General features: G+C 38.5%; 1 protein-coding gene across 1 annotated transcript in view; it reads left to right on the top strand.

The window, feature by feature from the left end:
• Positions 1-14,418, top strand: part of Sycp2l (synaptonemal complex protein 2-like) — a 78,735-nt gene that overhangs the window by 12,168 nt on the left and 52,149 nt on the right. The window contains exons 7-15 of the mRNA XM_013521772.1: positions 3,066-3,151; positions 3,263-3,351; positions 5,084-5,118; positions 6,521-6,663; positions 8,491-8,543; positions 9,175-9,220; positions 11,523-11,615; positions 11,715-11,775; positions 13,991-14,136. Coding sequence (XP_013377226.1) covers positions 3,066-3,151; positions 3,263-3,351; positions 5,084-5,118; positions 6,521-6,663; positions 8,491-8,543; positions 9,175-9,220; positions 11,523-11,615; positions 11,715-11,775; positions 13,991-14,136 — 752 coding nt within the window. The remainder of the gene's footprint in view (positions 1-3,065; positions 3,152-3,262; positions 3,352-5,083; positions 5,119-6,520; positions 6,664-8,490; positions 8,544-9,174; positions 9,221-11,522; positions 11,616-11,714; positions 11,776-13,990; positions 14,137-14,418) is intronic.

The following is a 14,418-nucleotide window of genomic DNA, read 5'->3' as shown; positions in this document are numbered from 1 at the left end:
TTGTTGCTGTCTGAATTTAATAATTTGTCTTCTTTATCTTGAAGTCTTGAGATTGTGTCTTCTGCTTTATCATGCTTGCTGATTATACTTTCCACTGAATTTTTAATTTGTTTTATTGAGCTTTTCATTTTTGATATTACTTTTTCAAAATCATTTCTTTATTAAAATTATTTCATTCAGTTGTTTATTTGTATCTGCTTTGAGTTTGTTGATCATTTTTATAATCGTTCTTTTGAATCTTCGGTATTTCTTCCACTTAGACATCATTGGAATCTTTTACTGTGAAAGTGTTAATTTTTGAAAGATTCATGTTGCCTTATTTTTTCATATTTTTCTGTTGATATTTGTTCATCTGTTCAGATGGTATTCTTTTATTTCTTTATGTATGGACGTTGATAGGGGGACAGGTTTCTCTCGCTCATGTTCCCTATGCTGTCTGTTGTGTAGTGTTGAGTTTAATTCTAACTGGATATTGATGTGTGTTTCTCTCTGGCTTGTGTGTTATTAGTGGGACTTGACACTGAATATACCAAGTCAGAGATGGATGACTTACTTTCTCCATAAATCTTAAAAGTGTGAGACCTGTCTGATTGTTGAGTCAGGTGTGCTTTAACCAGTGGGGTGTGTGAAAGTGGACTCTGTTTTTTTCTCTGATTCTGTCAAATTGGTGTGGATTGAATGAGTATGGGTTCTCTCTATGCTAGAGTCCTTCGTATGTTTTAGTGTTTCTTTCTGCTACTGCTATGGTGGTAAATTTTCAGAAGCAAGACTTCGCTAAATATGGACATACAGGTATGTCTTTTGTATGTTAACTTCATTTCCTTCAGATGCATGCATGCACGTGCATATACGGAGTGTGATAGCTGGATCAGATGGTAGTTCTTTTTTTTAGGAGTGGCTGTACCAATTTACATTCCCATCACCAAATTTATATATATTTGGTTTTTTTCCCCCTCCATAACCACACCAGCGTTTGTTATTTGTTTCAATTTTTTTTAATAGTAGTCATTCTGAGGGGGGTAAGACGAAATCTCAGTGTAGTTTTGATTTACATTTCCTTGATGGCTAAAAATATTAAGTAGTTTTTCTTCTATTTATTTACTTACTATTTGTATTTCTTTTGAGGAGTGTCTATTCAGGACCCTGGATTGTGATTTCTTTTTTTTAAAAAAGAAGTTCTCTGCATTTTGAAATAAAATCAGGGGTTAAAACCAGCCAAGATGCACGACTGGAGTCAGTCAGTCCCATGGAAATAGTGCCACCGCTCCCTCACGGAGGAGCAGGGAAGAAGTGAAGGCTGCCGGGAAGTCCTCACAACTGCTCTTTGTTGCTTTTTCTATTGTGTTTTTGCTGTTTGCCTTCCTATGCTTTTTCTTATTTACTTTTCTTCCTGAGTTTTGACAGAGGTTCTTGAGCTTCTTTTTGGAAGGCAGCACTTTAATTCTTTTCTCTTTGAAGACTTCAGTTCTGCGATCGAATCTTTTTCCCTTGGAACCCGGAGGTGAGGGTGACCTGCATCTGCTCTTAGGCCCACCGCCCCCTCTCCATCTCCACTGGGAGTTACAGAGTAGTGTTTTCCTTAGGCGTTCTTGCCAACCAGAAGTCTGCTGGGTTTATTCAGGTGAGAAAGTGGAGGTAGGAGAGAGCAAATAAGATCTTTCTCCCTTCCCCTCTGCTGTGTGAGATTTGCAGAAGTACCCAGCAGTCTCTGGCTCTGCCCGTTTGTGATTGTGGCCTTGATTCCGTGGGTCTGGCAATATCTCTTCTTTCCTATGATCCTCCGACCATAGAAAGTAGGGAAAGGAATAAGCTGGCTTCCAGCTGATATTAATACCTGGGCTGTCTCATTCTTCGCAGTTTGGCTTCCAGATTTTCCTTGTCTTTGTAACTAATTCCATGTTCCAGTCTATCCCATTGAACTATCTAGGATGGCTCTAGTTTCTATTTACATACTTCTTTCTTCTCTACCTATTTTCATCTTACACTATTACCTTGTCTTGCACAGTTACTCATTTCATATAGTTCATGTATTTTTGAATTTTAAGATGAATCAGATGCTTCTTGAATTTTAAAGGTTCTTCAGTAAACATTTTCAGGAGTCAGCTTTCTGTGGTGTCTTGATTACCCAGGCTTTTTGGTCCTCTCTCCTAGGGCCATATGATGTTAGTTTCTCTTGCTTATATGCTCGTTTACAGGATGCCCAAACACCTTGAGTTTTGCACTGTCCAAGTTCGTTCTGTTAGATTATTCTTATGATTTTTTGGTGGCAACAGACTTTAGCCAAGTTTCTGTTTTCTAGAGATTATTTAGTCCCATTGATGTAGTTTGTCCCGATTAAAAAGAAGGGTCTTTTATATTTTTACTTCCTGGTTTGGGTTCCTGCAATTTTATGAGTTATATGGGGATTAGAAAATATAGTTTGTAGAAATTTGCATGTTAAAATTATGTATTTGGACCACCAAAGTTACATTATGACCTTATAAGCTTTTGCAGTGTATACTACTACTCTTAACATTTCATATCTTAACGTATGCACATACAACACTAATAATAGTTTGTTTAGCAGATATAAAATAACATTACATAGCCCTATTTATTGACATATAAATAGCTGTTGAAGTTGCTGCAATTGTAGAACTAAAAGGCAATATTTTACTTAACAATTCTTGCTTTGTTAGTGCACAATCTTATACATACAGTTTTTGTTTTTATAAAATACACGTGTAGAAAGCACAGAGAAACAGCAGGAAGTGGCAGGAAACTGTAGGAGCTGCGCTTGGCACCTTGCAAAGTAGCTTTGGTCGAGGCAGGATGTTATAATGAGTAGGAACCCTTTGTATACACAGCTACAGTTCCCCTCAGTGGATATCTATGTAACACAGTCTGTTGGGCCCTGGGAGTTTCCGTAACTTGCAGCAGGCTGTAATGTGTCCCTTGCCCAAACTACATTGTTCTGAATTGTTGAGTGCTCCCTTGGCTTGTAGTCTGGGCACCATCCCGCAGTTTAGGGGTGATTTCCGCAGTCTCTGGGGCTTACATTTGTTCTTTTCAAACTATGCTTTCAGGAAAAATTCAGATGTTGGATTCCTTCATACTTAGCTTAGGATTCCTGGTGACAGAGATGACTGTAAAGCACTTGATTCAACAGGAGGTGAGTTACAGGTAACAAAACAGGTAATAGCTGCTCCAAAACCCTCAGAGAAAGTGGTGCACAGGTCTGTTTTGTTTCTTCCCTGTGAATGCTGTCTGCAATTCCACACAGGCTCTGAGGACTTTGAACAGCATTTTGCATGGAGTACCTCGGGAAGAGAGGAAAAAGCTCGTTTTGGCGGAAGGCGTGTGTCATCTTATGTAAGTGACCTTGCACTTGATTATGGGATGTTGAAAAGGCAAAATCTCTTGGGATTGTACTTGTCTGTTCTCCTTAGACCTGAGTACTCAGAGCTCTCTTCTGTAGGTGCTTTGGGCCCCTGCTAGGGCTCAGGCACTGAGTAAGCCAGGGTACAAGGACTTGGGACAGAAGGTAGACTTTGCTAGCCTCCTCATTCTCAATAGTACAGCGTGAGTTTTGTATTTTATTTTTGCATTAAATTTGTGAGACAAATTGTCTTCTTAGGTGACAGATTATTTTTTTCACCACGCATGTGGACCTTAGCAGTGCATGGGATAATGTCAGGAATATAGACCCTTGAGCCAGGTTGCTTGGCTTCAGGTCCTGGTTTTGCCACTTGTTTAGGGTACTTTGGTTTGCTCATCTATAAAATGGAATGAACAAAATGCCTACTTGACAGAATTACTGTCAAGGTCAAATCAGACAATGTATTTAGAATGAGGAGCCCATTACCTGGTAGAGAGTAAATGCTTCAAGGTTACTAATTCTTAGGTAACGCCATAGGACATGAAATTTGTATGACTTTTCAAGTGATGGATATTTTGGAGGGGTTTGTTGGCTCAGTTGAAGTTTCATAGTTTTGGGGGGCATGAAATTTGGTGGCACTGTTTAATATGTACACAAGGAAAGAGCAGAACCAACGCCCTGTTTTGACATTTGAAGCTAAACATGTAACTGCACTAATCGTCATTGTGTGATAAACAGGCATAACCAAGGAGCTTACTACAGTGCAAAGCCTAAGAGAAATGTTTGGTGAGCAGGGAGCTCATTGCCATCCTGTTTCTCTGGTTGTTTTTGCAGGATGTAGTTATTCCATTAAATTAAAAAAAAAGTATTGAATGTGTTGGTGAAATCGTTACTCTTATTGGTGTGTTTAGATTTGGAGAGCTACTGACCTGATGTTTTCTCACTAATCCTATGGTCATATTACCTTGTTTCCAGAAAAGTCTAGAATGCTCTGGACCTCAAATCAAAGGTTAACAATCTGTTTCCAGAAAAGTCTAGAATGCTGTGGATCTCAAATCAAAGGTTAACAACCTGCAAACATAAAATTAAGCAAAACTCTCCATGGTACTGTTTTGAGGGTTGTATTTAATAGTAACATATCTTAGATCTATTCTTTAAAATTGGTGGTTTTCAGACATTAAGGAAAAGATTGATATCATACCTGTAAGCATTTAGTTGAAATTCTAAAATGAATATGTAATAATAGTTGAATCCTGTTATACTTGACATTAAATTGATCATTTTTAAATGTCATATCAAACAGCTGCTAGGAAAGATGATCACAGGATGGTTTCATATCTGCCAGGTGTCACTCTATAAAAGGACACCCATCTTCATAGGCTAATGAGGTGACTGCTTACAAAACCCCAGAATTGTACCACTACATGAATCCCCATATATCGTCGAATGAAACTCACTTTATGGAATGGTAAATAGAATCTGAAAATGTATAATTGCTGTAGCTAGCATACATTGTATTTAAGAAATGACAAATACAGTAGATAATTGCTATATGAACTCAAAAATTTTCTCATAACATGTATTGTGGACATTGTAGAAGTTTTGATGCTGAATATGGAATAATTTCAGAGTACGTATCTTAGCTTTAAAATTGAATGCCAGTTTAATAAGGTTTTACTTTCTGCTGCTCATTTCAGTAAAATGTAACTTGTCTTAATGTTTCAGGAAAGACTTTGCAAGGACAATCTTGACCGTGGGTGGTAAGAAGTATTTAGAGTTTAAATACTTAGAATATTAAATATCGGCCCTGGGTTTTATGAGCATCTTGGAACTGTGCGGAATAAATTATCGTCAAACAAAAGAGATAAGAGTTACGGTTTTACTTTTTAACTTGCTGAAAATTATAGTGAATACTGGATACTCATTTACTTGCCAGGCAATTATGTCAAATTTTAGAATTTTTCCATATTTGCTGAAAATTAAATGCTTTGAAATCAGTTACAAATGAGGTCCGTGCCTCCAATTCTGTTCCCCTCATTTTGATTTGTGTTTTTCACCCCAAGCATATTTTTAAAACTGTTTTCTGTGTATTCCTAAATAACATACATGATTGTTTTGCAGATTTTAAGGATGTTATGTATGTGGTAAAATAAAGAAATACAGTAAATGTTTGAACTTTAAAAAATTATTACATTAAAATAATTGAACCTAAACATGTAACTGCACTAACCATCACTGCTATTAATCCTCCTCAGCATACTTTCCCTTGCTTTGAACACACTTATACCATCTGTCTTGCCACTTTTGGAAGCAGTTCTGCAAGTTCTCTTTTGTGTCTCTAATTAGTTGTGCTGTTGTGAGTGCCTGCATGTCCTGAATGGGTTCAAAATATTTACAGCAATTTCTGTCAAATAAAAACATGATGGGTGTTCTCATCTACTTTATTCACCAGATATGGTACTGTTTTACTTCTGGCTCTCCCTCAAAGTTGAAATAATCACAAATGGTAAGTGTTTTGAATCCATTCAGGACATCAGGGCAGCTGTGACAGTATAACTAAAGATACTCACAGGAGGACCTCCAAAACTGCTTCCAGAAGTGGCAGAATGACAGAACAAGTGTGTTCAAATGAGGGAGAGTTTTATGAAGAGTATTAATGGCAATGTGTATCTTTTACTGTAATTTTTCAATTTAAACATTCACCGTATTTTTTTAATCACATTTCATAAATGCCATCAAGTTGGCTATATCCAGTTACAGCTCCCTTTTTATCCTTAAAATTAATTGAGAGTTGAACATATTGATACACATAGTTTTAGTTTATCTGCTGTGAAATAGCAGAAAGTATGTTGGGATTTTACTTTTGTGGTAGAAATATTTTTAAGGCTGTTTGATCCAATTCGATGAATATTTAATAAGCTTAAAATATAAAAGCCAGAAATACATATTTTGAAAAATTGTTATATGCTGACTTATTTAGATTTTTTCCCCTAACAATACTTAAAAATACTTTAAGTGATTATAGCTACTTCAGAGTACATCTTGCTGCTTATAAGATACAATGCCAATCTATTTCTTAGAGCAGGTACTAGCTTTGCGACTCATGTTTTCTCTTGCATGGTGCCTGGAATTATCTATGTCTGCTGTATTTTTAATGTCTAGATTATGACCAGCAGGTTACTCTTTCTGAGGCACTGTGTAGAATGACAACGAGAACATCAAGGGATGACCTTGTCCACCAGTGGTTTGATGATGATGTCCTTGCTGAAGGCTTCAAAGAAATTAAGGATCGAGAATTTGAGACGGTGAGAGTCCTATAGAGTCAGTATTTATGAAGCAGTTTCTCAGTATTTTCCTGTGTGTTAGCCTTAGGGAAGGATTTTTTTCCCTGTAAATGTGATTAAGTTGATTTCCCATTTCCCATATCAGAGGAACAGTTTTTTTTTTTTTTTGGTTTTTCTCCGGTACCGGGAACCGAACTCACGACCTTGCGCTTGCCAGGCTTGCGCTTTTGCCGCTGAGCTAAATCCCCAGCCCCAGAGGAACAGTTTTAAGGCAACATGAATAGAATACTTGGGGGCTGGGTAGCAGAACATAGATAGATAGGATTTATTAGAGATAACTGAGACTGGAAACCAAATTTATGACTTTGGTGGATCCATCAAAAGAGTGGGGAAGGGGAAACAGTTTCTGATGGATCTTGACGAGGAGAGAGACAGCTGGAGAAGGCTTTTGAGCCTGGCAGAGAGCAGCTGTGACAACGGCAGGTGCTAACAGAAGCCTGGTGCGCTCCAGTGGCTGCAGAGTATCCTCTGCAGTTTAGAGGAATGATACTTACTATTATCTCCTGTGCAACTGGGCTTCCTAGTTGAAGCACAAAAATAGCCATGGCTTTGTTGTGTCTCTATATCCATCCTAAAAGAGCTAAAATAATTTCTTTCAAAGAGTTCTTAAAAGGAGGGTCAGGAAAAGGCTACATTCATAATAGTGCTTGTGTTGGCAAAGACTTTCTGATAAAAAAAAACTGCCAGTGATTCAGATTTTACTAAATGTGAATCTTTATGTTTATCTCAGCCTGAGATATTGCCATATATATGGTATTTAGCCTGATCTACTTCATGGAATGATCATGAGTTCGGGGCCTTCTCAGACTTGGCTTTGAGTTGCGCCTCCCTGACTTCAGTGCAGTTTGGCAGAGTACTTGATTTGTGAAGCCTGAGTAAAATGGGGATACAGTGATGAGAATTCAGTGAGAGAAACTGAAAGAGCCTGGGATATTTGAACACCTGAATATTACTTTCCCCTCTCCTCTGTGTCATTCTCACACATCTAACAGGGAATTTCAATGAAAAGTTAGCTTGTTCCCACAATCACTTCCCCTTAAGCCATCAGCTCGTTAAGGGAATGGCTTTTAGATGAAAGGGGTACACTGCTGCTGTGTACTGAGTGTTGAATTGAGACACAGAGTGTGAGGAGCGTTTTGCCACAACGGCCAGGCCTTGCACACAAACCAAAAGGAACGCATGTCTGGACCTGAGTCTCTTTGCCTTGAGGATGTTGGGGGCAACCAATTCACCATCCGGAAGGCTGTTGGTTAGGAGAACTCTTAAACAGTGGGTTTTGTTCTTAGTGCCTTTGCAAAGAGAGCGAGCCGAGGAAGGAGTGGCGTGGAGAACTCCCAAAAAGAAGTGGCAGTGGGAGAGCCATCTAGGTCCAGCCACAGCTGACACATTCTGTGGGTCTGTGGTTGGTTTGTGTTGCCGAGGCGTGATGGAGGTGGATTCCGTCAGCTTAGTCCAGTAGTGTAGTGTAGGTCATTATGTGTGTTTTTCTTATTTTTCTGTCCCAGTGGAACATTCATGCATGTAACTTTTGTGGACCTAAGTATTCTTCAGATGAAAATTTAATGCTGGGGTTGGTGGTGGTTCCCTCCAGAAGCATGTGCCTGGAGCCTTTTCTTTGTAGTGTAAGATACTGTTAACATAAAGTGGTGAGTCTTTGTGAAGCCTCACGATGTTACTGGCCCCTGCATGCATAGAAGCAAACATTGGCCTCTATGTGCTGTTTAAGGTAGTATTACATAGGATAGCTTGATTTCTTTTCTCTAATAAAAAGTTTGCATTATTTTGAAGGACAGTCGGAGGTTTCTCAATCACCTAAATGACAGACTTGGTGACCAAAGAAGGTAGGATGTCTCTCTGGCCATTGTTTTATGAACTAGGAATACTCTGGAAATGTCTGATATTTTAAAAGAATGTTTAAAGTCTGTCTCATTTTAGGAAAGAATGTAGGATCCATCTTCTACTGAGTACAGCTAGGTGGTTCACTGATTGGATATATGGGAAGATCAGACCCTCTCTGCCTAGTGGCTCATCTGAGTATGCTTACAAATTATATCTAACTGTTGTTAGCATATTTATCTGAGATTTGAGCTATTGGTCACACTACATCCTTTAGAGAACCCGCAGTCTTTACAAAGAGAAATTTCATGCAGATCTGAGGTCACCGGAGATATGTACATTATGGACTTATGGAGAATTAAATTCTTGATGAGACAGTATTTGCTAAGTTTACTCCTTCCCTTGGGAATCTTGCCAAGTAATTTGGTTGAGGTGTAATATCGGTAAGCCTGGCTTATAGTTAGACATTTGAAATTGGCTCAGAGTTTATCTGTACTTGCAAGCTTGAAGTCCCTTATCATACTCCATATGAGACCTAATGGTACACCTTAGTTGCAAATGTTTGTTGCAAAACATCTGCAGATTGTGTTGGGGTCTATGCCTATAATATTTTTTTAATTGGGAAGTGTTTTGCAGGGTCTTTTCATTTCCATGTGTTGCTGCTTTCGCTGATGGGCGTGAGGTATGTTGGTCTCCCTTGGGGGTTGTGAGGGTGGTATGTGGTAAAACTCACACCGAGGTTATATAGTTAGGTGAGACTTCTGTTCTTGTACACAAGAAAGGGCTCTTTAATAAAGGATGCTAGCTTCTCCTAGTGATCCCATCTTTCGAATCACTTATACCATAACCAGGATGCATTATGAGTTTAAAGGTTCAACTTTACTCCTGGGAAAAGGATTTTGAGGGTCTGTACTATACACATGAGGTCAGTTGTAGACATCTTGCCACATTTTACCTTATTCATGGGCAACGTTACTTGTCCTTTGAGGACAAGGGTGATTTCATGCTTCTTTTGATATTTTCCTCTCTTTTCCCAGCACTTGAGGCCATTTCCCTTTCTCTACCTTGGATAGTATACTACCAAGGATAGTATATATACTGTATACTGTACATAGTATACTACCTATGTGTACTACCATGTATACATGGTATACTACATACGTAGTATACATAGTATATGCATACATAGTATGCATATACTATGTATACTACCATGTATACTACCATGTATACTATAGTATACCGTATACATAGTATACTGGTAGTATACTACCTTGGATAGTATAATGCAATGTGTATCAGTACAAGCTGCCCTCACAGGTGGAGCACCCTTAGCACGGTGCCTCACAAGTATGTACTTTCATCCTGCCTTGTGCCTTGTAATCCAGGTGGACCAGTTCATTTTTCATTTCCTTCTTTGGTTTCTAGATGAGGAAGTCCCTCCCTATCAAAAGTTCCCAACCTAGAGCATCTGTAGGTCTACGGAGGTATCAGATCTTGGCTGAGTTTTCCTGAGCTTCACAGCATCCGTTGTTTATTTAGCCATTTCTTTTTTTTTTTTTTTTTTGGTTTTTCTCCGGTACCGGGAACCGAACTCATGACCTTGCGCTTGCCAGGCAGGCGCTTTGCCGCTGAGCTAAATCCCCAGCCCTATTTAGTTATTTCTTTATTTGCAGTTCAGAGTCCTCTTGTTACCCTCTGTGAGCTAAGCTTTCAACTGGGGCTATACCACAAGACCTTTCTCTTTAGAGCTGGTTTCTGTAGACTAATTTTTCTCTCTCAATTCCAACTGATATTCCTCCGATTTTCTGCTTGGTCCTTCCTTCTAGGACTTTCCAATTCTCAGCAGGGTTCACTAGGGCCCTTACACATACCCCTCTGTATGTTTTGTTTTTTTTTTTTTTTTTTTTTTTTAAATTCAGTTTTCTTTTCTTTCTTTTATTTTTTGTACTCTGAATCGAACTTGGGACCTTGTGCTTGCCAGGCAGGGACTTGTGCTGCTGAGCTGTACCCCCGGCCCATCCCCTCTGTAATTAAGATCCTTCATTCAGCTCTGTAGGTGATAAAACATAAGCATGAAAGATGAAAAGGAAAGATGTCCAGGCAAGGCTGTTTGTTGGAAAAGCAAGTGGTGGAGTAGTAAATCTAGTGCTTGCTCCATTGTTGTGGAATAAAAATGTTATAAATTGAGTATCCCTAGTCCAAAAATATGAAACACCTTCAAATTATGTCTAAAGGTGTCTAGGAAACGTGAATGAATTTTGTGTTTAGCCTTAAGTCCCATCCCCAAGGTAGCTCATGATGTATATACAAATGTTCCAAAATCTGGAAAATTCAAAACCTGACACACTTCTGGTACCAGTCATTTTCGATAAGCGATACTCAACTATGTTCCTGATATTTGTCTAGAGAACCTCAGGGGGTAGGGGACAAAGGCACTGTTAATGCACCTATGATACATATTTGTAATGTAGACGAGGCAGAGGAGGAGATGTTTACATTTCTATAAATGTCACACTGACTCTTTTTCTTTTATGAAATACATGTTTGTAGTAATCAGTAAAATAAAAGTAATTTTAACTCTGCAAGTCTGAGCTCTACTGTAATGTATAGTAACTTAGATAACAAGTCACCTTTTATCTTTTTGATCCCAAAATCTCCTTTTCTAGAAGCTTCCATCCTTATGCAGTCTGGAGTTTTCAACAGAGAACAAATTTGCTCTTTGATTCTTACCAGAAAACAGGTGTCTGACCTATTTAAATATCTATCAGATATGCTCAGGACAGCAGGATTTTATTGGAAATGGCTCCGTTGTGTAGAATTAAGGTCTCCTGTTTCACACAAGTGAGGTCAGAGAGAAGTCCTGTGTTGTTAGGATAATGCTATTTTGGGAAAAGCACAAGTTCTGTCCTTTATGAATAATTTTTGTCTGACCCTTTGATGTGATTCTTCTGTATATAATTCATACTGGAATTCTTTTCCAGATGAGAAAACCAGCAGATGAAAAATTAGAGAAATTTTGGATTGATTTCAACCTAGGGAGTCAGAGTGTGACTTTTTATATAGACAGTGCTGAGGTAATGAATGAAGTTTAATTCCTGATAGAACTAAGCACTTACAGAGTGTATATTTGTAAATGTGTGTTATGTGCTCATGGACTTCACTTCTTTCCCAAGAGTGCTCTGTGGGAGCCAGTCAGACTTGTGAAGGAAGCCATAGTTAACTTCAGCATTATAGGTAAGATGATAATTTTAAACTACTGTACCCAACATTGATGCCCGAATATTATTGCTGTTTGTGTTTGCTCTGTGTGTTTAGTTAATTCTAGGAGAGATTTCATCTTCCTTTGCTAGAAGGAAGGCTGGGTAGGACAGTGGAAGGAAGACACATTGTGCACAAGATCAAGATCTGGAGTCACCATGTTGTGGGTCCTTTGCTTTGTGACTTCAGAGCTCAATTACTTTTCTCGTTTCTTCAGTGTAAAAATGGTTAAAGTCTTCACATGATTAAAAGCCAGCCTGGTGTGTTGGTGCATGGCTGTAGTCCTAGGACTCTGACAGGCAGAGGCAGGAGGATCTTAAATTCAAGCCCAGCGTGGGTGACTTGGTGAGACCCTGCTTCAAAATGAAAGGGCTGAGGATGTTACGCAGTGGGAATGATTTGGGTTCAATCTCTAGCACTGCTAAAATAAAAAGGCAGAACTGCCATATGATCTAGTGATTCCACCTCTAAGTATATATACAAAAGAACTGAAAAGAGGATCAAAAAAGAGATCTCTGTAAACTGTGTTCACAACAACATTATTCAGAATAGGTGGAAATAACTCAGATGTCCACTGAGGAATAAATGGGTAAATAAAATGTGAGATATATATAAAATGTGTATATATATATATATATATATATATATATATATATATATATATGCAGAGTCTACCAAAAATGTACACACACTTCCAGAAAACAAAAACTTGTATAAATATTTTAATAGTAAATTTATCAAGACATCATGAGATTAATACAAGGTACTTTTGGTGTCTGTAATCCAAGAGATGCTCAAAGTGGTGGCCGTGAACTTCCAGACATTTATTAATAGGTGAACTGCTGCTTGCGTAACCTTGTCACTGAGACTGTTGAACATGCAATTTTAATTTCTTCTCTAAGGGCTGGCAGGGTAGTGGGTGTTCTGTGACAAACTACATCCTCCAGGGTCCCTTATATGAGGGTGACACCATCTGTTGAAAAAACACTGTACTAGTTTTCTTTTCCTGAAGTGTATAATATTTTTGGTGGTCTTGCTTGGTTGGTCGTTTTGTCTGTCTGTCTGTCTGTTGGTCTGTTGCTCTCTTATATATTTTCAGCTTGAAAAAAGAAGGAAAGTCTGACACATACCACAACCTGGATGAACCCTGAGAACATTGTGCCCCAAAAGACACACACACTATGATTCCACGTGGTGTCCATAGTTATCCACAGCCCAGAGATGGGAAGTGGAATGCATGGTGGTTGTCAGGGGCCGTAGGAGGGAGACAGGGAGAGTTGTTCAATGGGCAGTTTTCATTTTGCAAAATGAAAAAATTCTAGAGATCTTCTGTATAATATGAACAAACTTAACACTACATTTACTGCTTTCATATATCAGTTAAAATTAAATTTAAAAAACAACAATTACAAAGACAAATTTTATTTTACATAGGATTTTTTTGGGGAGGTGATCACAGTTTAAAAAATGGTTTTAGTATGTGTCCACCCTGTTCCACAGAGCAGCAGTGATGGTAGGTGAGTTTCCATGGTCTGTGTCCCTTCTCTTAAAATTTTAGCCTTCAGCCCCCTCACTCCCTTCCATCCTTTACTGCTTCCAACTGACTTTGTATGTTATTCTTGAACTCTATGAATTTCAGTCTAAGCTATCTTTTCTTTTAAAATTAATCACCATTTATCAGGGCCATCCTGGAAGGAGGCCCCAAAGCACGCTTTGGTCTGAGCTAGATGTCTCACCACAGTACTTTCATTTCTTCTTGGAGGAGTCTACTGAAATGGAGATGGATATTCTATTTAGCATACTGAACTCTAGAAATAAGTGAATTTCCAAGAGAGAAGAATCAATATTGTACACAGTGTATTTGGAAGCAAAATACTTGTTCCATAAACAGAATGCTGTTAAATATTGAATTGCTAAAGACAAACATATCTTCATTTCTTTGCTAGTAAAGGAAGCTACTTCCTGTTGTTGAAATCAGCCACCTAATCATATATTGTGTTGATGTGTGTGCATGTATACACACACATATATATGTGCATCTAATATAGTAATTTCAGAGTAATTTTATTTAATGCCATTTCTTTTCCACCTATCAAAGAAAAGTCTGGGAATTTGACAGATTTTCAAATGCAAACATCTAAATTAAACTTCTCAGTATGCTGATATGCACTATATACTATATTTTTGTTAGAAAATGAGCAAGTGAAGATACTCATCATTTACCTGAAGGAGCCTCTTGTTATCAGTAAGAAAGAAGCGATGAAAGTAGAGATCCATTTTGACCTGCAAGTCCACATCTCCCAAGCTTCTGCTCAAGCTTTAGGAGAAGACAAACAGGTGCCAGCTTCATTCTTATTGATTATTTGAAAATGTTGTAGCATGTTTCAGGCCTCTTAAATTTCCTGGTTGGGTTTTGGTGTGAACATTTGGTCAAGGAAAAGACCTGATCTTTAAACACCCGAGGCAAGGCGCACAGTGCTGCTCCAGTCTCATTGGGCGCCCAAGGCAAGCCCCGGGGACAAGCTGTTAGGCTGAGGGGTTTTGCTTGATACTCAACCTTCGAGTGTATAAACAGCTGCAGCTGTTGGGACCCTCCCTCCCCCTCTCTCCCCCTCCCTC

Source organism: Chinchilla lanigera, unplaced genomic scaffold (genome assembly GCF_000276665.1).
Source record: "Chinchilla lanigera isolate Chin_1 unplaced genomic scaffold, ChiLan1.0 scaffold00064, whole genome shotgun sequence".
Classification (NCBI taxonomy): domain Eukaryota; kingdom Metazoa; phylum Chordata; class Mammalia; order Rodentia; family Chinchillidae; genus Chinchilla; species Chinchilla lanigera.
Note: the sequence above shows the minus strand (reverse complement) of the source record. Positions and strands in the feature narration are given on the sequence as shown.